This window comes from Gymnoscopelus microlampas (genome assembly GCF_963454915.1).
Source record: "Gymnoscopelus microlampas genome assembly, chromosome: 17".
NCBI lineage: Eukaryota > Metazoa > Chordata > Actinopteri > Myctophiformes > Myctophidae > Gymnoscopelus > Gymnoscopelus microlampas.
In genome coordinates, this window is record NC_139954.1 from 15045615 (window position 1) to 15071516 (window position 25902).

At 41.8% G+C, this 25902-nt stretch overlaps 1 protein-coding gene across 10 annotated transcripts in view; it reads left to right on the top strand.

The window, feature by feature from the left end:
• Window positions 1-25902, top strand: part of tns1b (tensin 1b) — a 303232-nt gene that overhangs the window by 99533 nt on the left and 177797 nt on the right. For all 10 annotated transcript variants that reach the window (XM_084085475.1, XM_084085482.1, XM_084085474.1 and 7 more), the window contains exon 3: window positions 4049-4086. In XM_084085475.1, the coding sequence (XP_083941601.1) occupies window positions 4049-4086 (38 nt within the window). The remainder of the gene's footprint in view (window positions 1-4048; window positions 4087-25902) is intronic.

Consider the following 25902-nt stretch of genomic DNA (forward strand, 5'->3'; position numbering starts at 1 on the left):
CGACCCACCCCCCCTAGGGACGTGGGTTAAGCCCACCAGTTGTGTTTTTTTTTTTTTGTCAAATAGAGTTCACAAATGTTTGCTAAACTGAAATAAATCTTTGGTTTTCCCCCAGGTTCACAGGGATAATTTATAGTTAAGTAGACACAGTGTTCATTTGTTTTAAGGTGAGATGTTCTTGTAAGATAATTCGCCATTGCCATCATAGTGCAAACATTGTCAGTAACCTGAACTACTGTAATCTACATTAAAGAGAAACGTTACCCATTGTTCTGATGTGAGGATGAGATCATATCTATATTTGGGAAATGTAATAGTGCTTTTTGATACAGGGCCACTGTAATTATCGACCACTACCTGTAAATCTTTCTTTGTACAGTCGTTAAACTGAGCCAGAGTAGGATCAGCCACAAACTCATCAAAATTAAATACAACCATACTTGGAGTAACATGCAGCTCTGTTAAAGGCGCTGCTATTTTCAGTGTGCGACATAACTGCAGTACACATAAATCCAGCTTTGAGATAATCAGTGTTAAATATTAATAACATTTTTTTTAAAGTAATAAAAATTACTGTTATTCCTTCATATATACTAGCTAGATAGATAGATAGATAGATAGATAGATAGATAGATAGGTAGAGGGTGTGTGTATATATTGTTGTGGGGAAGTGGATTGTTTGCTAGTGGTTTTGGAGCTCAGCAAAGGTTGAGGACCACGGAGTGTATAGCAGCCATAGAACATTGGCTTTAGAGAACGCATGATTAAAGGGAAGCTAAGCAGAAGCTAAGCAAACATGTTGAGGGTACATACATACTCTAGATTTTACGGAGCAAAGAGCCAGAGGGACATACTGTAAAGCTCAGAAAACACAAGACTAAGGACATAACACACATGTAACCCCCCCCCCCCCCACACCCCCTCTCTCTCTCTCACACAATGCAGGGACTGGCCATCGTCCAACTTTAAATCAATGGCTTAACAACTAATCACAATAGATATTACACTTTCTTTGAAAAATGCGGCTCGAGGACAGGAAGAATAACTCATTACATAAGGTGCGGAGTGTTCCAGTCTAACCCGCACAATCTTCTCCTTTATTTGGAAAAGCCTGCGCTGCCTCAGATCCTCTGGGCTGTGTTTTCATTCTCCGTCCTTTGTTGGGGGGGGGGGGGCGGGGGTCTGCTCTGGCTGAAAATGTAAGAGCCGCTGGTCCAGGTGCTCTCCCCTGTTGACCTCCATTCGTAAACCCAGTGGGAGTCCGGTCCGAGGGCCGAGGTGGGACCGGCGAGGGCAGCTATACGCGTAACCCCAACGTTGGAACTTCACTGAAAAATGCAGCTTCTCTCATCTTGCTCCATTACATGTTTTTCCTTTTTTGATTTAAAGTTCCGGTCCTCTCTCTCCACCCGCGCACGCGTTATTTCTGTTGGACGAGGGTGAACATTTCAAGTTTATTCAAGTTCCTTGGGTTTAAAACGTCAGTTTTTGTTATCAAAAACTTGAGCTGTGTCTTAAAATCAATTGCGTAGTGTCTGTATTATACGCACGGAAGTGCCTTTTATCTTTACAGTAGTTAAGGTAATTCTGAGAGTGTGCAAATGGAACCCAATCTGTACAGATGTAAATAAACTCTGAGGATTTTAAAGTGTAGTTGGGGGTCCCAAAGATAAAAACATATATATCAAATGGGGGGTCCATGGTATAATGCATATAAAGCTTTTAAGTTTGAGAACCACTGATCTAAATTTCAGGGTGACATTTGCTGAATAAAAAAGATAAAAGAAATAGTCACTAGACTCATCTTGTTGTGTCTGCATAACAATGTGTGGTTGAAGGAAGAAGGGCGTTGTGTGAATGTATAGTTATGTCTGAGTCTCCTATGGATAAGCATCTATCTAAAACACTTCTGTAAGGCTATGTGGTCCGATGTGGTGACTAAGAACTCGAATGTGGGCTCCGCTGAAGTCATCATGTTTTAACAGTGGTCTAGACAGAAAGAGCAGCACAGCTGTTGTTGCCCCGCTTTCATCGGTATAGTTCAAGTTTGCACAAAAAACAATATATTCTGCCATTAAAAAGACAAAGATAATGAAACAGGGTGTCATGGAACGTAGTGTGCAGTATTGCAGTGCTGGTCATTTCCATTCTATGGACGTTCCTGAAGTTAAACGAGCACTTCACCCATTTTCATCCTTATCTGCACATAATTAGTCCTTACTAATGCTCATTACAAGATGGCTCAATTTCCTTCTATTCACTCTGCGACTCTGGTGGGTTCAGAAAGCTGCTGACATCATCAATGGGGATTCTAAGCCGATACAAACTACAGCCTTTCTCTTCCTGGAAGGTTAGCATGCTGGAATAGAAGCCATTGTTCTTGCATTGATAAGAAAAGAAAAGAAAAGAAAGAAACACACACATTTTGAAATCATCCTTGAAATGATCAAACCTGCCTGCCTATACCCTAATGTGCAGTAAGTGAAAAGCAGGTTTCTGAACTGTCCACTGCCTTCTACTTCTGAGACTAGACAACAATTATGCCATCTTATAATGAGCTTTAGCGAGGACCAATTATATGAAGATGGGTTTAAAAAAGGGTGAAGCGCTCCTTTAACCACTTAAACCCCAGCATCCATATTCTGGGGAAAACTTGTGCAGGAAATAGCCGTCCTACAAGCCTACAACGCGTTGCGGCGCATTGTAAGCATTGTAGATCGTCTATTTGCGGCTAATTTAATGTATTTCATGTGGAGCGAAAACGGAACAGACACTAGTACAGAGCCCAGAGGGACTCCGCTCAACAGCGCATGGGTTTTAAGTGGTTAAGTGACATAGCATTTTTTGAAGAAGCGTTTTGGATCAGCCGTAGGGGCAGATGGATCTCTGCACACTGCAGCAGAATAATGAATCAGACCTTTGATACGGAGCCAATAGCCCAGCAGCACAAACCTTAACGCTGGGCTGGAAGAAGTACTGGCATGTTTTTACTTAAGTAAAAGTAGCAAGATACCACAATATAGAAATGCTCTGTTTACAAGTAAAAGTAAAAGTCCTGTATTCACGATTTGACTTGAGTAAAAGTATAAAAGTATTGGCATCAAAAGATACGCAAAGTACTCAAATTTGTCAAATATTTTCAAAAATAGCTGATCTAAGGCTTAAGTGGTTAGTGCACGTTTAGGATTAATATTAAATAAGTAACTAAAGCTGTCAAATTATTGTAGTAAAAAGACCTACTGACTCTGATACAGTTTGTAGTGAGTCAGAGTCAGTAAAAAAAGAAAAAGGAAATTCTCAAGTAGATTAAATTTACCTCAGAATTATTACTTTACTTACTGATAAAATGATTACATTACTTGAGTAAATGTATTTAGTTACTTTCCACCACTGACAGAGCCACTATCCCAGGAGCACAAACCTTAACTCTGGGCAGCATCAGCCTGCACAGAGCAGATAATATTTGACTTTGACCACAGAACAAACACGCTGTGGAATTTGAATGGAGCGCATGCATTTTCATAACCCCTCATCAACTGCTCACTGTCATGATTCATTATGCATGGAAGTGTTTGAATTTAATATTATTAAAGTGTCTTTTTTTTCCAGTGGTGGAAGAAGCCTACCCCGCTGACTTTTACTTAAGTAACAGTAGCAACAATGTAGAAATACTCTTGTTACGAGTAAAAGTCCTGTATACTTACACAGGACACTTCCGCAAAAGTATTGGTATCAAAATATATTTACAGTCTAATAGCCAAATCATTTGGATTGCCAAATTATAGGGCTTAATTGGTTAATGTATGTTTTGTAGCTATTAATCTAAATCTGCAAAGTAACTAGTAAATAAAGCTGTCAAATAACTGTAGTGGGTACAATTTGCCTCTGAGAAAGTGGAGTAGATTGTATAAAGTATCAAAAAAAATGAAATGCTCAAGTAAAGTAAAAGTCCGTCAAAATGTACTTAAGTAACAGTTTGAGTACATTTTATTTTGTGGAATTATGGACTCACATGTTTCCTCTCTTTTGTTTCTCTCCCTACCTCTAGTGTGTCGAGTAGTCTGCCACAAGAAATGTGAAGTCAAGGTAAGAGTGCAACATACAATTATAATACTATATTCATGAAACTGTTGACAGATTTCTTATGTTGATATATGATAATATTTCTAAAAGCTGACATTGTAGATTTGGATTAGAATGTCATGACAGACCCAATTGGCTGAAATGGTATTAGAAAATCTGCTTAGTCATCATTCCGGGACCACACATGGGATCCTAATGGCTGCTGATGGTTACACCTGCAGTATAAAGTCACAGTATTGTATTTGCCTGTTAAAGCTGCAGTCTGATGAATAAAACATATTGTTGCAGTCGGGTGGAAATCTTATATCTCCATATTTAAACTTTTTATGGTTTAAATTATTTTGTGAATTAATGCCCTACTTCCTCGTACGGCAGTGTGGCGCACAAGTAGCGGAACTAACTGATCTACAAGCTCACAACAAGTCAAGGTCGGTGGGGCACGCTGCATGGGAGCTTGTAGATCGTCTGTTTTCGCTAGTTTTGGCGTGAAAGTGGTTACGTGTGTATGTGGGTTTTATACAAGTTGAACCAATTAAAAGGTATTAACACAAGTTTGTGACTAAATAATAACTACACAATGGATCCATTGACACAACACCGTTTCCTGAAAAGTAACGATTTTGGACATACAAGGTGACTGCGACGATATGTTAATACGATATAGAACTAGCACATCTGCAGTGGCTGGAGGTGGTCTCTGTACTCTTCCGTTAAGAAATCTAGAGCCTGATGTTGGGTAGGACGTTTACTGGTTTACACACACACTGTAGTACTGCCCGAAGCTCATAAGTGCAATGTATACCCTGACCAAGCAGGGAAGAGGTATAGAAGTGAAGTCTCCCATGTGTGAGACCTGGGTTCATGAAACTTGCTGATTACAGCTTTAAATGCATGTGGTTGACAACTTCTACCTGACATTATCTTTAGTAGACCGGTGCCGGTCTACCTGCAAGTCGGGAACGTATGCCCCTGCCAGTTATGCAATACCCGTCGTACCCATTGTCAAGAGGAACCCATTGTACCCGTCTGTCTGTCTGTCTGTGACCCTCTTTTTTTTATACCCATATATGGAGTTCCGTGTGATGCATGCCCAAATATGGAGTCCAGGATAGTCTATGATGTCAGTACAATGACATCATATTGATAACATTGTGGTACTGTATACTGTATCGCAGTGGTTCTCAACCAGTGGTCCTTGAGGAGGTTCCAGGTGGTCCCCAGCTAAATGATGGAAGACTTGGTAACCAAATGGACCCTTATAGATCTTTTAACTCTGGTTTCATTTTATGCTCTCAAGAGTTAAATTATTGTTAAATATCTGCTGTACTTAATTTAACAAGAAGTGACTGAATGAAAAGTGAAAGAAGTGAATTAGAGAATGTAGAAGAATTGTTATTTTGATCAACGTTTGCCTGTTTATCTCTCCTATGGTACCAACATCAATACAGCGTGGAATTGTGGACAAAATCTTATCGAACGATAACAAAATATTCTGAGAGAGGCTAAATCTCATCAAATGGTGGTCCTTGGCTCAAGTGCCGAAAAAAGAATGGACCTTGATATGAAAAGGGTTGAAAACCACTGGTGTATCGGGATTTGCAGACTTATTATCATTTTGTTTTTGAGATCTGCTGACCCGACTGACTTCCCACACGTCGAGTTTCAAGTCGATCGGTCAGGCGGTTCTCGAGATACGCTGACAACGCAGATACGTGACCACTCACTCACTCACTCACTCACTCACTCACTCACTCACTCACTCACTCACTCACTCACTCACTCACTCACTCACTCAGAAATGTTGTGAATTTATAGATAGATTGTCCTGAGGCAGTTAATATAATATGTCTAAAATGACTATCAGTGCTTAGAATATGAATGCATAAATGAGGTGCTTGTAAATGTGAATCATCTGTTTCAGTTCATGGGCTTGTAGAACCTTCTGTGATGGATCGCCGCTTTATAAGAAAATGTTCTCATAGCAGTGTTAATGAGAAATTGGCAGCGGCTTTTGTTTAATAATTCTCTGACGGTTCTTCGAATTCTTTGTGTTATGCTCTCTTGTTTTTACTCGCTCCACCCTGTGGAAATGAAGGAATTCAAAATTGCTGCGAAAAGTCAAACGCTATCATGCAGACCGTTTGGTACATCCCCAAGGGGACATGGTTGGCAAACAGTGAGAGAGGAAATGATAAACTCTCCCTTTAAAATGCATGGGAGCTTATCAAGAGGAAATATTATGTTTAGGTGGAGTGAGCCGGGCCTCTGTACTGTGTGTGCGTGTGTGCGTGCGTGTGTGCGTGCGCGCGCGCGTGTGTGTGTGCGTGATTGTATTACTATACTTGTGAGGACCAAATGTCCCCACATTTGACATAATTCCTAGTCACAAGAGAAGTGTGTGTGTGTGTGTGTGTTTGTGAATGTAACCTTTACTGCACCTAAAATATTTGTATCCCTGTATGCTTTCCCTGTGTGTGGACATAAATACATTGTTAAACTGTGTGTGTGTGTGTGCGTGTTTGTTGTGTGTGTGTGTGTGTGTTTGTTGTGTGCGTGTGTGTTAGGGTGGGTGGGTTCCTGTGTAAAAAAACAACGAAGAATCTCTAAACAAGTGCACGGTGTCCCAGAATGTGTTTAGATTGGACGAACTCTTACGTCTCAGAGATCAGGCCTCTGCCTAAAAATAAAAGTCCTCTGCAAAGGGTCACTGCTTGACCATGATCTTGTTTTGGAACTTAGAGAGAATGAGCGTGTGTATAATTTGTTAGACATGAAGACGGTGCACTGAGAAATCCTTTAGTGTTGTGAGAGGGTACAAATTGGAACAAAATGGAACCAAAAAGGACCCTTGCTTGCGGGTATATTTGGGGACAACAGTTAGAATGGAATTATGTATTTTTTCCCCCACCTTGAAGACGTGCACATTTGCAGGCAGGCACATATGTATGTAAATATGTACACACACACACACACACACACACACACACACACACACACACACACACACACACACACACACACACACACACACACACACACACACACACACACACACACACACACACCCTTCATCTGGTAGCCATTATTTAAATGGTCCTAAGTTGCCAGCTTTGCCCTCTCCCCTCCAATCCACTCACAGCTCAGGAAATGCCATGGGTGCAGGGCAGCCTGGAAGGGATTTGTAACTCTGAGAGTGTACAAATGGAACCAAATAGACCCTTATGCGTATTTGTACACTTTCAGAGTCAAGCAAAAATGAATTAACTGATCTCTGTTGGTCTCCACTAACATGACCTTTCTTCTGTGTTTGTCATGGTTTCCGCTGTCACCTGTTATATAATCAGAAAAAAGATTTTATACACTATGTTGATGCTATAGACTCAGAAGTTAGCTCCCCCCCCCATTCTACTTTTTTTTTTACCCAGCCTTATGGCATAATGTTAATATGCATACACCTGCATATGATGCTGCTAACATATGATGCACATGTTTTATATATCATATATACCTGGTTTCACATACGCTATCTGTATGCATATACTGTATCTTTATTTGTTTTTCACCACATTCAAAATATGTTTTTGAGTGCTTACATACAAAAATGGCAGATCTACAAGATTACTAGCTCAACGCGTTGAGTTTACAGCGCTGTGAGATTGTAGATCAGCTATAAATATGGTCATAATATGTTACCTTGTATTGCAGTCAGTCAGTCAGTCAGTCAGTCAGTCAGTGCCAGTCGGTTAACATAAAACACCAGAATAAATCAAATAGAAAAAACGTGTGCGAGAACTTTCACCATCCCTTCCTTCCCCTCGTCTTTACTCAAAACGTCGATATCCATGTCTTTTTAAAGCACGACGTGATGAACCAAGACGTGTGTCTCTCACGCTTGTCCAAGACAATTGAACTCCGACGAAGCCCAGGGTCGGTTTGACTGCGAGAGCAGAAACTTGGAACGCCGAAACTGTATGAAATCACTACTCAACTCATATATTCTCCTGTTCTTTACGTAAAAAAAGAATGGACTTAATCCCCCCATCCCCCCTCCCCCACCACTTTTTTTTTCTTTCTAAAATCAGTGAGGCATTTCCTTTCCCAAACATTTCTCGCGTACGTGTCATATTTTTTGGCAGGATGTAATTCACTCACAGCACCAAAAAAAAAAAGAACGTGACAAGGGCGAGCTGGATCCCTATTGGCTGTCAATCAGGCTTGTGTGGCTGACGGGTATACCAGTGGTTCTTTAAGTGGGGTCCGGGGACCCCCAGGGGTCCTTGGAAGGGGTTACAGGGGGTCCAGTTAATTAATCATTTACAGTATTCTTTGGCTATTCAAAAATTGCCCATCTACAAGCTGGTAGATCGGCTATTTTTGAACATCTTTGAAGAAAATGCTTAAAATGCTTGAATAATTTAGAATCTAAAAAAAGAAATCCTGTTATGCTGGATCTAAATCTTTTCAGATTGAGGTCCGTGCCCAAATACATATTAATTTGGGGATCCTTGACATGAAAAGGTTTGCGAACCAGATATACAGTGTGTTTTCATGAATTATTTATGGCAGGAATCAGACGTCTGCCGCTGATGTTGAATGTTAGGAATCCAACTCTTGATAATAAGTCAAGCTGTGACATTCTCCACACCGACTCGCTACGGCTATAAATCTCTGTCTAATATCTAGATAAGACCAGTGGCTTGGCCGCCATGGAACCCAGCCACTGCAAACAAATGGTCACACACTGTACAAATCCTCAGTGTTCAGGGTTAGGGGGAAAAGGTAAAAAAGGCATTCATAAAATTGGAGTCCTAAAATGTCGATGTCCTCATAAGTATAGTAAGGATACCCTTATGGGTCCATTTGGTTACGTTTGTACTACGCTCTCAGTTACACAGTTACATCAACACTGTGTATTTTACTCAAGTCTAATTGAAGAGACCGTTTTTTTGTGTGTGTCCGACCGTGTGGCGTTTGCACGTGTGTGCGCGTGTGTGCGCACGTGCACAATGCATGCATGAGTCAGGCAGTGAGAGACTGTGTGAGAATGTGTTTGTCTACATATTTGTCCCCTCGGCTGCGTGTTTGTTCACAGATGGTTGGGAAGGTGCTAGATGTCTTGTCGTAGAATTTCCCTCCTGGTCGATGACAGGGCCATGACAGGACGGGGCCTCCGCTTGTTGGCCAAAAGCGGTGACGTCGTTTTGGACAACACTTTCTTTTCTTTAACCCAAGCTATCAGTAGAGCCAGACAAAGGTAACACAAAACATTTTGTGTTTGTTTTTGTTTCATTTAAACAATAATCCTGAAGCTCAGTTCTTAAGAATTGGTATTCCGTTTGCAGATTTGACCGTAGGGCTGGGTAATTAACCAAAAATATATCGAAACCTCTCACCGACTTACTCGGTTAATCAAATAATCGTGAAGCAGGGTTTCATTTAAGTTTAAGTAAATAGACGATTTCTCTGATTAACCACATAAGCCCTATATTATACTTTGTTGTACAACGGTGGTGAAAAATAGCAAAAAAAATAGCCGATCCACAAGCTTACAGAAAGTTTTTAATCCAAACAGAAAGTACATTGACCTGAACAGTTACACGGTACTAAAACAAGAGGCACATCCTATACGGCGTGACCTTTTAAATAGCGTATGTTGTCCCCGTTCACATTTCCACTTTCTGGTCTCAAATTCACCACCCTCATGGAGAGGAAGAGGCCGTGTTTGTGGGACTCTGCCAGACTAGGGCTGTGAAAACACTGGGGTAAGGTGAAACTCCGGGCTGGCCAAGAGCCTCCGCGTCTGCTCATGCTAGATTTAGTCTCACACATATACTTGTACGGTAGGAGTCATTCTAGATGTTTTACATCAGTGGTTCTCAAACTTTGTGTTTTTATTTCAGGACCCCCTTAACTCTGAGAGCGCACAGATGGAACCAAATGGACCCTTAAGGGTCCATTTGGTTCCACCTGTACTTTCTCAGAGTTACAGAGCTGTAAGGGACCTTCTTCAAGGAACCCTGAGGGTCCCTGGAACACTGTTTTACCTGTATCTATTTAAGCCAGTGGTTCTCAAACATCTTCATGTCAAGGACCCCCATATGGATGACATATTTAGCCGCGGACCCCCTATCTGAAAAGATTTCTGTACAGGGACCCCCACAAAAGAATAATTTAAGATAAAAATAAATAAATAGCAGATCTATAAGCTACCGAAGATATTTGGTGTAGAGGGAAATACTAGCAGACAAAATAGTATAAAGCCCTGAGGGACCCCATTCAACTATAGGATTTAAGTATTTAAATAGGGTCTCTCTACCTGTCCCTGACTATGTTGAAGTTCTTTATGGCTATGTAAACTGCCGTGTTTACCAGAAAGAAGGCAAAGAATGTTACAAACATAACATTTCCATGCAGCGGCTCATGAAGTGAACAGACAAGCCCAAAGAAGTAGCAGAAGTTCTGCAGTTAATTAACTTCTCCTCCTTGAAGCTTGAACAAGATTTGTTGTTATCAGAGATATATATTATGATTTGACTTGTTTTTTCCATTTTGGCAGGCCGATTAAACAAGTGTTCCTTGCAGCCGGCGGTGACGGAATCACTTCATACTTGTGATCATTTGGGCCGTTCAGCGGTGTTACTTTGGACGCTGTGTGTGCCAGTGGCTTGGTCTAGACTGTGGGATTGGGCCCAGTTTGAATTCCAATTGCTAAAGTAACAGTCTCTAGTGGGAGTCACAGGCAATGTTTTTTGGCGGGGTTGAAGCCTTCAGTGATACAAATTGTTTCCTAATATTTTGCATACAGTTACTGTAAGTACTTACATGGTACTTACCCAAACATGGATATACAGAATGAGACATGCAATAAACCAAGTACTTTGTTATGACTTTAAACAATAAAGGACCTTAAAGGACCTTACCAGTGTTATTGCATGTTTAGCCCATTGAGTATGATCACTAGGATTGAAATAAAGTTCCCTACTGATTGAATGCTAGAGGCCTTACTTCTAGCGCCACCATTAGGCCACAATTTCCACTTGCACATGGCATATTTCAAAATATAATGGGGGAGGGGTCGCAATGAATCTCGCTGTTCCTCAGAGGACTGACATTGTGATCTTCCATCATGCTATCTTGCTAAAAAGGAGGGGACCAAGTACAGACCCCTGGGGGACCCCGATCAATGAAGTATATAGGGTTTACGTGGTTAAGAAAAGCTGAACAAAAAACAAAACGAAACAAAACAGAAGTCATGTGACAACCGCGTCGCCCTGCTCTAGGTCAGGGGTGAGTTAGAAGTGAATGGACTCCTCTGATTGGCTGTGTGGCGTGGTACTATAGCAGTGTTTGTAGACGGAAACCTGTTAATGAGCAGCCAGGCCTGAGAACAATAGAAGCTGTAGTAGAGAAGTAACTACAATGTTGAGGTACTTTTACTTAATTGAGGACGTCCACTTTTCAATACTTTATACCTCTTCTCCACTACAATTCAGAGGCAAATATAGATTTTTTGTCTACTCCACTCCTCCACAACATTTGACAGGTTTAGTTACTAGTTAAGTTGCAGTACAGCAATACAAAATACAACCAATTAAGCTCTTATTTATACTTATTCTATTTGAAAATAGCCAATCTACAAGCTCACAATGCGTCACATTCAAAAACATTTGAAAAAAATAAAAAATAAAAATGTACTTTGGTACTGTAAGTATATTGTGATGCCATTACTTTTGTACTTTTACTCAGTAACATTTTGAGCACAGGCATTTTACTTGTTTGCTACTTATACTTTAAGTAAAAAAGTACTTCTTCCACCACTAGTGCTGTAGCCAGTGTTTGTAGACGGAAACGACCATGTGTTTCTCTGTTAATGAGCGGCGAGGCCTGAGAAAGCACAGTAGAAGTACATGAACACCGCCTGACTCCATCCGGCCTTTTTCTCCTTCTCTTGTTTTCCCTCTCGTTCCTCCATTCTCCCCTCTGCAGTGATGAAGTATGTTGTTTTAATTTCACCCGTCACCCCGCCCCATAAATTCTTGCAACATACATCTTTTTGAAACAGCAAGTGAAAAAAATAACAACAAAAAAAAACATGTTTTTTGTTTGCACGGGACGGCCACTTCGCAGTATAGTCTCGCCGTATGACTCTTGACACAGCTTGTGTCAGAAGGAGATCTGTGTTCTATTAATTGTGTCACATTTTGTTGGATGTTGAATTACTTCACAATGCGTAATGCTAAATAGGTAGCGTGTCATTGTAGGCATAAGATTTCACAAATTAGTAAAAACATTTCAAACATTTTCAACAAAAATCAAAATGAGCAGATCTACAACTTCACAATCACGATGCGCTGTGAGCTTGAAAATCTGCTAATTTTGAGAAAGGTTGAATGAGTAGTGGTTAATGGCTTTGATGAGCCCCTTCATCCTTTTTGTATTCAATATGGGACACACACATGGTTTGAGGCCGTTCGGTCGGACGGCGCCCGAGCTATGCCCAGGACACACACACGTGAATTAATAGATATAAGGTTATTACAGCTCCAATAGGATTTGTTTTGGGGAAATGTTGCACAAACAAAATGTACTCTACTATGCACATGCAGTTGTCTTGCATCAGAGCTGGCTCTGTTCTTTAAAACATGTCTTCCCGTCACGGTGATAACGTAGCGCTCTCATGCACCAGCAGACTGCATCTCATGGCTGGCTTGGCCAATGCACGTTGCATTCTCATGCGGTTGATGTGCTCTTACCATGGAAGGTGGAAACACAAAGCAAGCAGTCATAAAACTAAACATTGGAGTATTCCTATGGGACATATCAATTATTCCTGTGGGAAAATGTCAACATTTTAAAACCATACGGCTCACAGAGATAAGGATCAATGAGGATGGAATGAAAACAATTTCAGAGCATTTGTTTGTTCAGGGGCGACTGGCGATTAGTGATAATGTATTAATGTTTAAGAGGCCTAAAGGTTACACACCAGGAGCGGCGCAAATAAACGACACGAGAAAGCCGTTCTCAGAGGAAACTAATCAAAATATAAAAATCAGCTGTGCTGATCAGACAGAGTCTCTGCAGAGCAAGGCCGGCTAAGTGGCTAGGCTAGCATGTTTGTATGGGAAGTTTTCAGACGTAGTAGCTAAGATATTTTTTTTTATCGAATATCTTCATTACAATGAGATTGAGTAAACAGGGACTCTGTCTCTGTCAGACCCCATGTATTCCAGGATAACAGAGATAACACTCGAAGAAAGTATTTTGAGAGTGAAATGCCCCACAATATGAACAATATTTTTTGTTTTATTTTAATGGTAACTGTTCCAAATATTACACTCGAGGGTGGATTTACCGTGATTATTGGCACATCAGTGATGCTTGCTTGAACCTGACCGCATCACTGTCGTGCCAATAATGACGGTAACGCACACCCTCTCATGTAATAATGCTTACTTCATACAGGTTGATGTATTTATTCACGCTGAAACTTTTACCTCGTTTCGAAAACCAAAAAATGTCACTTCAACACGTCGTTATAACCACGCTCAGCGTGTATTCATGACACAAACAGCCGCCTAAAATGAACGCCTACTTGCAATATCCTCCGGCCCACAGGTTGAGCAATCTCTGATCTAAATAAACATTTCAAGGTGGATTTGACATGCTCCAGTTCAGGATATGGCTTTTAAGGCCATTTGTAATCCATAACCTCACCTTGCTTCCCCCACACCCACCCCCCACATGCCATTACCCTAGGCAGGACGTTTTTGGATGGAACTGCTTGCCTTTTAAAGTTTAAACAAGCCGTCATCGTGCAGCTACGCTCTCACGAATGGCTACTGTTATACACATTTCTGACATTTCTGACCGCTCTTGTGCAGATTAAAAACACTCGGTGGGCCGGTGGGGAAATAAGGCATGCCATCTACTCCTTGTTATTTACTGCCTCCATGTCGCTCACACGTCCAGACACCTGTATCCACACACGAGAGCCGCTTTTTTTTAAAAAGGGTGCGTCAGGTTTATGGCTGGCTGCATGGGCTTACTCATATGGGGAGCAGAGCCGGGATTTATTTGCTACGGCTAGCTACAGTAGCTGTCTGGTAGCCGCTTCACGAACAAAGCGGACTCCTCTATCGTTTCAGACAAAAAGGGAGTCGGACAAAACAAGATGGAGCATTCTGTGGCTTTACATAGACCATGATATTACCTTGCAAAAGTAGCCTCCGGCTGTAGTCTGGTGTAGCGGGATATTAATAATACATGTGTGTTTGAAGAAAGAAAAGAAAATGGTGATGAAAACGTAAAGGTAATAATCATCTGAACAGACCATTTTTGGTAGAAACAATGTGTACATAATATGTGCACATTGTTTCTGCCAAAACTTGTACATTATATAGCGATTTTATCCAAACACGCTTTACATAGATTGTGCATTACATTCACCCATTCACACACACATTCATATGCCGATGGCGGAGGAAACCATGCAAGGCACCAACCTGCTCATCGGGAGCAATTAGGGGTTCAGCGTCTTGCTCAAGGACACTTCGACTCTAACTCTGGGGGAGCCCCTCAACCCGGGATCGAACTGGGAACCTTGCGGTTTCCAGTTCACTCTACCCGGCCACTCTACCCCTGAGCCACTGCCGCCCCATGAGCGAATGAGCGAATAGGGTAATGGAATCAACGTCACTTGATTCCCTTGTTTGACCCTTTGAAGGAGCAAAGAAAGGTTGTTATTGGACAAATACCCGGATACCCGGTGTCTCAAAGAATAGGTATTATGGCCTACGTAAAACCACCGAATGATAGTCTTTTCCAGATTTGAGAGAACACAGAGTAAAAAGTTGAAACTTCCATTTTTTATCCCCCTGAAGTTGAAAATGCGAGCCAGCACTGAATCTGGCACTCATGGTGGCATAACCTTCCCGTGACGAGATTTCAAAGTGCCAGTGATTGACAGCCAAGCGCAGCCAATCCAAATGTCGCCACTTGAGGTCCGGCCTCGCGAGGCTGCACAAAGCAAGAGAGGGTTGTAAATGTGCCTTGTTTTTATTACAATAGGAAAACGAAACGTGAGAATCCACATTGATCTTGCTTAGTTCCTGTCTGAGGTGGGACTGATTTGCCCTCTGGGCTGTTGGAACATGACCACGGAAAAGTCTTTCTTGTCCGTGAACTGTCTCTTGCAGACCTTACCCCCTTCGCTGTAACAGCAGTGGTGAAAAGTACATTTACTCAAGTACAACTTTACTTTACTTGAGTATTTAAATTTGTCATACTTCTACTCCACTTTCATCTCAGAGGCACATATTTACGTTTTACTCCACTATAATTATTTTTACTTTACAGATTCAGATTATTCATATAAAACATACACGGCTATTCAAAAATAGCTGATCTACAAGCTCACAATGCGTCACATCACATCACATCACGAGTTCTGCTATTTTTGAAAGATTTTGATACATTTTGAAAGAAAAAGAAAATAAAAAACTAGTGAAATGGACCTGAGAATGTATTAATACCAGGCATTTCTACATCGTGGTATTTGCTACTTTTGCTTAAGTAAAAAAGAAATACCACTGGGTATAGCAGCAGCTGTCAGTGTCGTTTGGCAGGCTCCCTCCTTGCCTCCCGTTCCGGCGACTTACCTCAGATACCAAACGTTGCCACTGGGGCAGATTTATCACAGGGCCTGTAATTGGAAAGCTGTGTTGTCGCTGGGAAGCACCAGCGAAGCTTTTTTCACGATCTTCTGGAGTTGGCCCGAGTCAGGCCTTAATTCTGGCATGAGAGACAAGAGAGCGGACATAAGGGATTTCAGTTTTCTGCTTACAATGGCAGACAGAAGAGCTCCAAAGGACGGGCGCCAGAGGTTGTTCTGACTTGTACACTGTAAAATCCCTGAGTGTTCATTTACCTCTATACTGTATCATTGGTTCTTAAAGTGGGGTCCTTGGGGGGGTTCCAGGGGGTCCCCAGCAAAATGTGTTAATATAGCATCACAATAATTTTAACCACTTTAACCTTTTATACCGAGTGCCGCACTATGAGCTTGTAGATCTGCTATTTTTGAATAATCGTAAAAAAATGTGCAAATCTTTGAATACATATATATTTTTAAAGCGAACATTTGTAACTCAAAGCTTTGCTTGTGGGGGGTCCCTGGAACAAAATATTGTGAGATGGGGGTCCGCGGCCGATTACATATCATGTTGGGGGTCCTTGACATGAAAAAGAACCACTGCTCTATATCAGTAGTTCTCAAACTTTTTCATGTCAAGGACCCCCAAAATTGATTTACATGTATATTTGGCCGTGCCCCCCCCATCTGAAAATGTTTTGTGCTGGGGACCCCCAGAAGATTTCTGTTAAGAACAAGCTCAAGCTTGTACATCTGCTATTTTTGAATAGCCAAAGTATAAATGGATCAAGTGGTTGAAGTGATTGTGACGCTGTATCAACACATTTTGCTGGGGACCCTACCAAGGACCCCTGGGGGTCTCCGGACCCCACTTAGAAAACCATGCGTTACTATTCATCTACTAGTTGACAATTAGTACAGCTTGAAGGTCATAATGCAACAACTCCCCCGACTAAACGTCGATGCATCATTAGAAGAGCGGTAGAAATTTGACCTCTCGTGTGGGAGACACAGTTTCGAATCCCGCACGTACGGCCATTAAAGTTGCAGATTGCAGCTTTAACAGTTTACTCTGGTTATAATTATCCATAGGTTCAAACTGAGGTGCCGGAATCAAAGGCCTGAATGGGATGTGACTGAGGATTAGAAATGAAATCCGCTATAGATGACATTTTGCCCGCTTGCCTCGGCTGTAATACAATATATAGAGTCTGTACCGCACGCTGGCAGCTCTGTGGTTAGTCCAGCGCTTTGCATTGTTCGTCGTTGTGTATGTTTCTGTCTGATGTTCATTGTGAACATATGTTTTTTTAATGCCATAACTGGAGCTGCAGAATGAGGGGTGCGACAACACGGAATTATAAGAGGAACCCAGGCCAAGTAAGTGGCACAGGGTCCCATTCAGTCCCACCGGGGTTATTATAGGTAACTAAAGGTAAGACTAAAACTAAAAGGGAAAAAAATATATAAATATATTTTGTAATCTAAATAAAAACTAAATGAACAAAACAGGTAAAAGTAACACTACCTAAAACAAACTAAAACTAAATAGAATTGCATGTAAAATCATGCTAATACCATGCATTTTTTAAATTATATAAATCTAGACTTTCCTTGATTTACAGTATATGATCCGTAAGGGTCCATTTGGTTGCATTTGTCTTTTGTACACTCAGAGTTATACAGAGCGCGGCACCGAGTGCTGCGCCATGAGCTTGTAGATCTGCTTTTTTTTTTTTTATCGTGACTTTTTTTGGCAAATCTTTGAACATAATATCTTTTAAAGCGAACATTTGTAACTCAAATCTTCGCTTCTGGGGGTCCCTGGAACAAAATATTTTGACATAGGGGTCCGCGGCTAAATACATATCATTTTGGGGGTCCTTGACATGAAAAAGTTAGAGAGCCACTGGTCTAGACAGCATTATCTTGTCGTGACTCAGGGCCGTGACTTTCTTGAGGAGCATCTCAGTAGAATGACTAGAGATAACATGAGATACCACAGTGCATGACCGCTGGTCTTTTTATAGCCTTCCACAGTGTACAGTACAATATGAGCCATTACATAACCTCCTCCTATGAAGTTCTCAAAGATGTCGGCATGGAATTGAATCCCAGTAACAACATTAACTACTTCCTTCCTCTTTTTCTGTGTGACGGCGACCCCGCCGAGAGCGAGGCGAACAGGGTTGGGGGGGGGGTGGTCGGGGGGCTAACTGCTGTGGAGAAAATACGATGTGCAGCCAGGGTTGTAAGAAGTACTCAGATTTGTTAAAAGTAACAATTAATTAAATCAAATCAAACTTCAGACTTAAGTAAAAAGTACAAAAGTAGTGGCATCAAAATATACTATACAGTACCAAATGGGAAGTATAGTACTAAAATCATAAGTATAATAATACGGCTTAAGGGGATAATGCATGTAGTAACTAAAGTACAATATTTGCTGTATAAAACGTGGATAAAGTGGGAATCCCTGGAGGGTCCCCGGACCCCACCTTGAGAACCCTATACTAGACGACACAATACGGAAATGGGGTGGGGTGGGGTTGGGTGGTCTCGCAAGCAAAACTTTCCACTTGTTCTCTTGCCTGGATGTGCATTAAAATATGGATGTGTTTTCAAGTCTCCAGAACCCTGGCAGTCTCATTTAGAACACCGGTTCTCAACGTGGGGTCTGGGGACCACCGGGGGTCCAAATACACCCCTTACAGGTCTGTAACTCCTGAGAGTGTACACATGGAACCAAATGGACTCTTATGGGTCACATTTGGGTCCATGTGTACACTCTCAGAGTTAAATAGATTAGAGTCCCAGAGCAAGAAAAAGGCACATCAAACTAGGGGTCCTTGAAATAAAAAAGGTTTCAATGACAATCACTGAACTAAATTATACTGGGACCCCAATCTACAGTACACTGTACATTGTACATTCATTGTCTCCGCCAGGCCGAAAGGCATGGCGAGAGAGTATGTTTTACCCCCTGTCCGTCCGTCCGTCCGTCCGTCCGTCATTCGATCTGTCTGTGGACAGCTAATCTCCGGCACCGTTGGCGTGCTCGAGGCGAAACTGTGCACACACACTCCCTGGATACCAGAGCAGAACCTCTGCCCCAAATTTTTCACAGGGGCTTGTTATAGCGCCACCAGGAGGCCGATTGGTGCAAAACACATTTCTTGACAGTACTCCTACATATTTTGTTCAAACAGCACGCAAATCGGTACACAGTATCTCTATAGTCATTAAACGAAACGGGTCTTTCAGATTTTTCATATTCCTTCCTGATTGACTAAAATTGCCTTCCAAAGTTTGCAGGAGTGCTCCGTTTTGAACAAAATGCCTCAAATCATGAACACAGCATGCAATTTCCGTGAAATTTTGCACACACATTCCCACTACGTCAAGAAAGAAATGCTACTTGAAAATTTTAAAATCAGCCTCATGGTGGCGCTATAACAGTCCGATTTGTGTTTTTTCCTATAACTGTACCGATCTGTGTAAAACTTTGTATGCACACTCTCTAGAGGCCAAGGAAAAATCTTTGCCCTGCATTTTTCACATCTGCCTTTTATAGCGCCACCAGGAGGCCGACTTATGTAAAACACATTTTTTGATTGTAAGCCTTCATATTTTATCAAAATTTCACGCAAATCGGTACACATGATCTCTATAGTCATGTGATCAAGATGGATGTGTTAGATGTTTCATAGTCCATCCTGATTGACTAAAATTTACATCTAAAGTTTGCAGGAGTGGCCCGTTTTGAACAAAATGCCGCAAATCATGAACGCAGCGTCCGATTGCAGTGAAACTTTGCTCCCACATTCGCACTACGTTGACGAACAAATGCCACCATTTTAACATTGCCCTATTATAGCGCCACCTTGAGGCCAATTTTTGCAACAGTTTTCTTTTTTATATTACTCCTACCAATTGTGTCCAAACATCATGCAAATCGGTACCCATTATCTCTATAGTCAAGTGGTCAAGATGGTTCCGTCTGATTTTTCATATTACATCCTGATTGCCGAATTCCGAACATTGCTGCCCCACAATAACCTACCTGACCTGGCGGAGACCTGTGCTCCGAGGAGCACTTTTTCTAGTTTAGTATTCATTTCTTAAAGTCTTGAGAGTTTGCAAATGTGGTTCCATTTGAACACTCTCAGAGTTACAGACCTGTGAGGGTCCAATTTGGTTCCATTTGTACACTCTCAGAGTTACAGACCTGTGTTGGTCCATTTGGTTCCATTTGTGCACTCTGTGGTCCCCGGACCTGACGTAGTTTCAGAAAACGCAGAACTGGCCACTGGCTGTGAACTGAAGACAATTGAATTAGCAGTCACAGGGTAGGTCGCACACTAGGTACTGTGCCCTGGTCGCCATGGCGACGTGCTTACTCAATTTCCCAAACACAATGGTCAACAGCCTCATCATCATCATCATCATCATTATCAGCACGGGATACATCATACAGTAAGGCTTCTGTTCTTGCGGGCCCTTATCGAATTAGGGACGATGGCCTTGTCTGGGTAATGGCCTGTGATAATCCAGACCATCTCTGGGGGTGACAGAGGGTCACCGCCTCTACGTATACACTGTCAGAGACGTCATCTGTCCCTAGATCGGATTAACGCTGCCCATGGACTGAAACAGCTACTGTACATCTCAGAGGCAACTAGTGTACTTTTTACTCCACTACAATAATTTGACAGCTTTAGTTGCGAGTCACTTTGCAGATTTAGATGATTCGTAATTCATCAAACTGATTAATCAAAAATCGTCCAATTGTTTCAGAAACGGCTGCAAGCTCACAATGTGTCGCAATGATGATAATGATAATTATAGTACAATAACATGATATATATGATTCTGAAATGGACATGGACTGCATAAGGAGTACTTTTACTTTTGTTACTTTAAGCATATTTTGAATTTTGATGGTAATCATTTTGTACATACTGACATACAGTAAGTAAGATTACTTTTTTACTGGTAAAGTATTATTACACTGTGGTATTGCTACTTTTACTTAAGTAAAACATCTGTGTACCTCTGAATTTATTTTAATGATAAATCAATAGTGCTCCGTCTTGGATCAATGGAACTAACGTACCGTAATATACCTTAACCCATTGATACCTGGAACGCATCTGTGTCACTTTAGATGTCTTTGGCTATTCAAAAATAGCAGATTTACAAGCTCATAGCGCGGCACCGAGTGCCGCGCTATGAGCTTGTAGATCTGCTATTTTTGAAAAATTGCGAAAATTATTTTTTAAATATTTTTTTCCGATTTTTTTTTTTAGGATTTTGCATTTTTTTAGACGCGGCCTCAGGTCTTAATGGGTTAAGCATTACAGCATGTACTGCTCTTCTCACGCAGAGACCCGCCAGACCTGGGACTGCGGTCCAGTTTGCTTTGTGTGGTCCAGTAGTCCAGGGAAACGCTGAAGCAGTGCTTGAACTCTGTTTATTAGTGACAGCAGTTTACCCTAAAGTGCTGATCTGCTGTCTGAAAAGCAGAGGGAGATAAATAACCGAGAGGCTTCTTTCCACTTTCAAACGTCAATGCACATGTCACGCAGGCACGCAGCGCGACTTGTACTCCCGAAGTGTGAACATGTGGCCTGCTCTCACACACACACACACACACACACACGCACACGCACACAAGCACATGGGCTCCTGAACCTCAGCTAAACACTACAAAGCACTACAAAGCTCTCAACAGAGATGTTGAGAGCTTTGTAGAGACGCCAGAAACGTTGTTGTTTTCAACTGAACATCTCAGTTGAAAACACGTCATTTTGTGTCGGCTGATGAGGTACACACCTGCCAATTTAACTCTGGCGTATGGCCATTGGATGTAGTAACTGTGTGACAGCACCGCCACCACGTGCACTGCATAGAGACAGCGGAGAAAACAAACAGGAACGCCCAACGTTTGACACGATGGAGTAATCGAGAGTCACTGGAAAAGGAATGTCAACAGTGGGCCAAGCTTTGAGGAAAAGGGAACAGACTATGCAAAGTGAGGGGCAGATATTTATGCAACACAGGAAATCAACAAATACTACACCAATGCTATGACACATACCTATACGCCACTCAACTGCCTTTTTACTCTCGGAATGTGTTTTTCTTAAAACCCAATTATTTATTAACCTATTTATGGCGGGAACCCCTATTTGTAACTATACCTTTCAAGACAGGAACCCCTTTTGGGGTTGTTGTTGCTATGTAGTATATAGCAACACACATTTTTTGTAATTTTTGAATAAATATTTGTTTTTTTTCAGAAAACATAGGCCAGGATTTAGAAGTCATTTTTAGGCCTCAGGTCTAAAAGGGTTAATGGAGGGGTTGCTGAATGTGCTTGCAATCATGCCCCGCCCTGCTGCGCATTCATACCTGTACGCCTATTCACAGCCATGGGGCTGTCCAGTGCAACCACAGTCTTAATACTTTTGGCCCTTGTGTAACTCTACCAAAACAAGGAGGGAATTATGTGCCTTCTTGCTCAAGTCAGGGTTCCCACGGTCATGACATTCCTGGAAATATTTTGAAATTAGAAACAACTTATTTTCCAGGCCTGGAAAAGGTTTGGAATTAATCAAATGGTTTGGAAAATGTTTGGCTATACATTGTTTTTGGCTATTGATTCTGTTGATAAAAACATGTCCCAAAACATGTCTAACATTACGTGAAATACGCGTGGCCTAATGTACTGTATACAGGACGTCATGTGACAAAAATAATAGGTCTATAAGCTGCCAACATGTTGCATCGTGATACGTTTTTAGCTTGTAGATCTGTTTTTGTCACGTGACACCTTCGCTCAAGTCCGTCTTTGAGCATTGATAGCACACTGGAGCCTCATTATTGTTACCATAGGATTGCTATAGGCCTGGAAATGGGATAAAGTACTTTTGGAAAAGTTACGGAAACGTTTTTAAAATTCATTGTTAAAAATGCATGAGAACCCTGTCAAGTGCATTTTGACAGCAGTTGCTGAGGGCGGAGGTTGTTTAAGTGTTCCCCCAGCCCCTAGCTTCTCCCATGCAGCCGGTCTGTTGGCTTCACGCTGGCAGCTTTCTGGTACCCAGCCCGTGCGTCGGCTAACTTTTAGGTCACAGCTGCCTGGTGTAATCATCCAGCTCCATCATCTGTGGGGGAAAGATTCCCTGGCATGGAGGAGCTCATGGGCGTTAGTGAAACATTGCACTGGGTACAGGGGAATAGCGGTTGTCCTCTGCTCCATTCTACTGCTTGTTGGGAAAGCCTGAGTCAGACTCATGAGACAGGACCTCACCCAAACAACCCTGTCTGTCTTCTCTCTCTCTCTCTCTCTCTCTCTCTCTCTCTCTCTCTCTCTCTCTCTCTCTCTCTCTCTCTCCTCTATGTCTGTATCTTCCCGTTGCGTTCCCTCCTAATCTCTCTGCTTCGACTGCGTCCTCTTAAGTTCCGATAGTCTCAATCAGACGAGTTAGGAAGGTGGGTAGCATTCAACTGCTACAAAATTGCAATTAACTTCAAGGATAAGTTCTTATATTTCAGCCGAGAACAAACAAATATGAGACAATCATCGTACATATATGACTCCATATATCATCGTATAATTATGTAAATGCTGGCTGTTTTCAAGCCGTAAGACGTACTGGAAGTGATAATGGGAACCGGACCGAGGAGTGGAATCAGTTCCCAGAGCCAAAATGCAACCCCCCCAAAAACCTCCCCAATCCCCCCCACCCGTCACCACAGGAGAAAAAAAATTCCAAGGGGAAAATACGAGCGGTGACTACTACATGGTATGCATGTTAGCAAACTGAGCCACCAGGACGTTACTTATGAACCCCCACACCACCCCGCAACCTACACCCCCAACCACCCACCACCCACTACCCCCCCCCCCCCACCCCCCGATGCTAGGGTCTGGCACTGTCAGTGTTGATTACAGGCAGCAGCCACAGGAATCATGAAGGTAATAAAAGCCAGGACGCAGGAAATAGGCCAGACTTTGAACATATTAGCCAAGAACACGCGTAGATATTTTACCACTTGCCTTACCTACCTACCTCCTGATCTACATACTGTACATACCTACCTACCAATGAATCTACATACTGTACCCACTGACCCACCTACCTCCATACATACATACATACATACATACATACATACATACATACATACATACATACATACATACATACATACATACATACATACATAATCTATAATACAATTTGAATCTGCGCCAGAACGGTTGTCAGTATGTCGGTTGTCAGTATGTACGTTGCATCATTCCTGTCCCCGTGTGTGTAAGTTCCACTCTTTATATGGTTATGGCTGAGTCGTGTGACATGAGCGTGACGTCAGAGGTCCGTGCTCACAGGTCTGCCATGCCAGGTGTGAGTAATCACAAAGTGGGTTTTGGTCATTGCAGAGGTCATGCACGTCACCTGTTTGTCAAGTGGGTATTTTCATAGCCTGGCGTGGATTTAGGGGAGCACAAAACTCTCTCTCACACTGTGAGGTGCCGGTAATGTGGCACTGCCAAGTGGACGCCGCGTCACGCTAGACGTTCGGGCCGCGTAGCGGCCCGAACTTCTAGTACTGTACATACACCTACTGCCTACTGTGCTTGTATACCTACTAACCAACCTACCTCCCTACCTGCATTTATCGATCTATTTGCATACCTAGGTACCTATACGTAGCTACCTACCTACCGTCATAACTTGCAGAGATGCCTGCTGTTTGGCATTAGGGGTTACATGCATGTAAACATGTTTAAATTCGAACGTGTAATACTTTAGGACTGCAGTGTTATGAATATATATACTGTGTATATATATATATATATATATATTTTTTTTTTAATTGCCATTTTGAACCATAAGCCTAAAGCCGAAAATTGCAGATATACAACGACTCGTTGTGAGCTTGTAGATCTGCTATTTTTTGTATAAATCAGGCATTAATTAGCATAAATCTAACCTCTAAATATCTCATCCTTACACTAACGCCAACCTGAATCTTTTTCTGAATGTAAACGTATCCCTAAAAATATTTGTTCATCATAAAACAAAAAAATATTTTGTGAGGACCCGGAAAATGGTCCTTACAACGTGTATTTCTTATATATTACTATACTTGTGAGAACATTTGGTCCTCGCAAGTATAGTAATGCAAACACACACACACACACGCAATTATTATTATTATTACACGCGAGGACCAAGGGGAAGTTCCCATGCCTCAGCCCAGTCGCAACATTAAAGGTGCACATTCTCTGATGTAAACAACTACAGTAGTTTGTTTTGTTGCCATGTTGCCTTTCTACCTCCCCTCCCTTCCTTCCTGGCCCCTGTCATTAATAGAGAATTAAATATCGCTTTACTGAGCCGACATCTGGTGAACGGCGCATTGCAGACAAGGTGTTGCTTTTTTTTTTAAAGAGAAAAACACATTCCGTGTAATTGCTACAGAGCAACATCAAACGGCGTGGCCATTATTTCCATGCAGAGGGATCATGAAGATGATGTTCCCTCAATTTGTTCCCCGCAAGCCTCAATAACACTCCTTTGTTTGGCGTAAGGGTACAGTCGTTATTTAGGCGGTGAGGTTATGGAAATGATAAGGAGGGAAATGAGATGTAGCAATTTGTACCTTTGTTATTATAATAACTGGCTACATGTGCAGTAGCCTGTTTTTTTTTTGTTTCGGTTTGGGTTACTGGCCCTTAGATATTTAATGGTCACATGGAGTTGTTGTTCTTTATCGGTCTACTCCTCAGACATATTAAATATTCCATTACTACACCGTGGCATCATCAGTGTCAATGTACAGTATCCATTTGTAAACATTTTTGTTACATTTGCACACAGTTAAACAGGGTGCAAGCATATTATATATATTTTTGTTCAAATAAGTGTTAGGGTGTTGTCACACCGGACTTTAATTCTGCCTGTGCGGGTGGATTCTGGCAATGCTTTTCAATGGGAATGGAGCGTTTTTATGCGGAAATCCTCGAATGGTAACAAACCACTCCTCTATCATCACTTTGGAAAGGCTGAACATTATTACCGTGTGGGTTCGGTCCTCGGTGCTGGTGATGCTGCTCCAGCAGCCGGACTTGTTGAGGTGGACAGCTTGGAGGA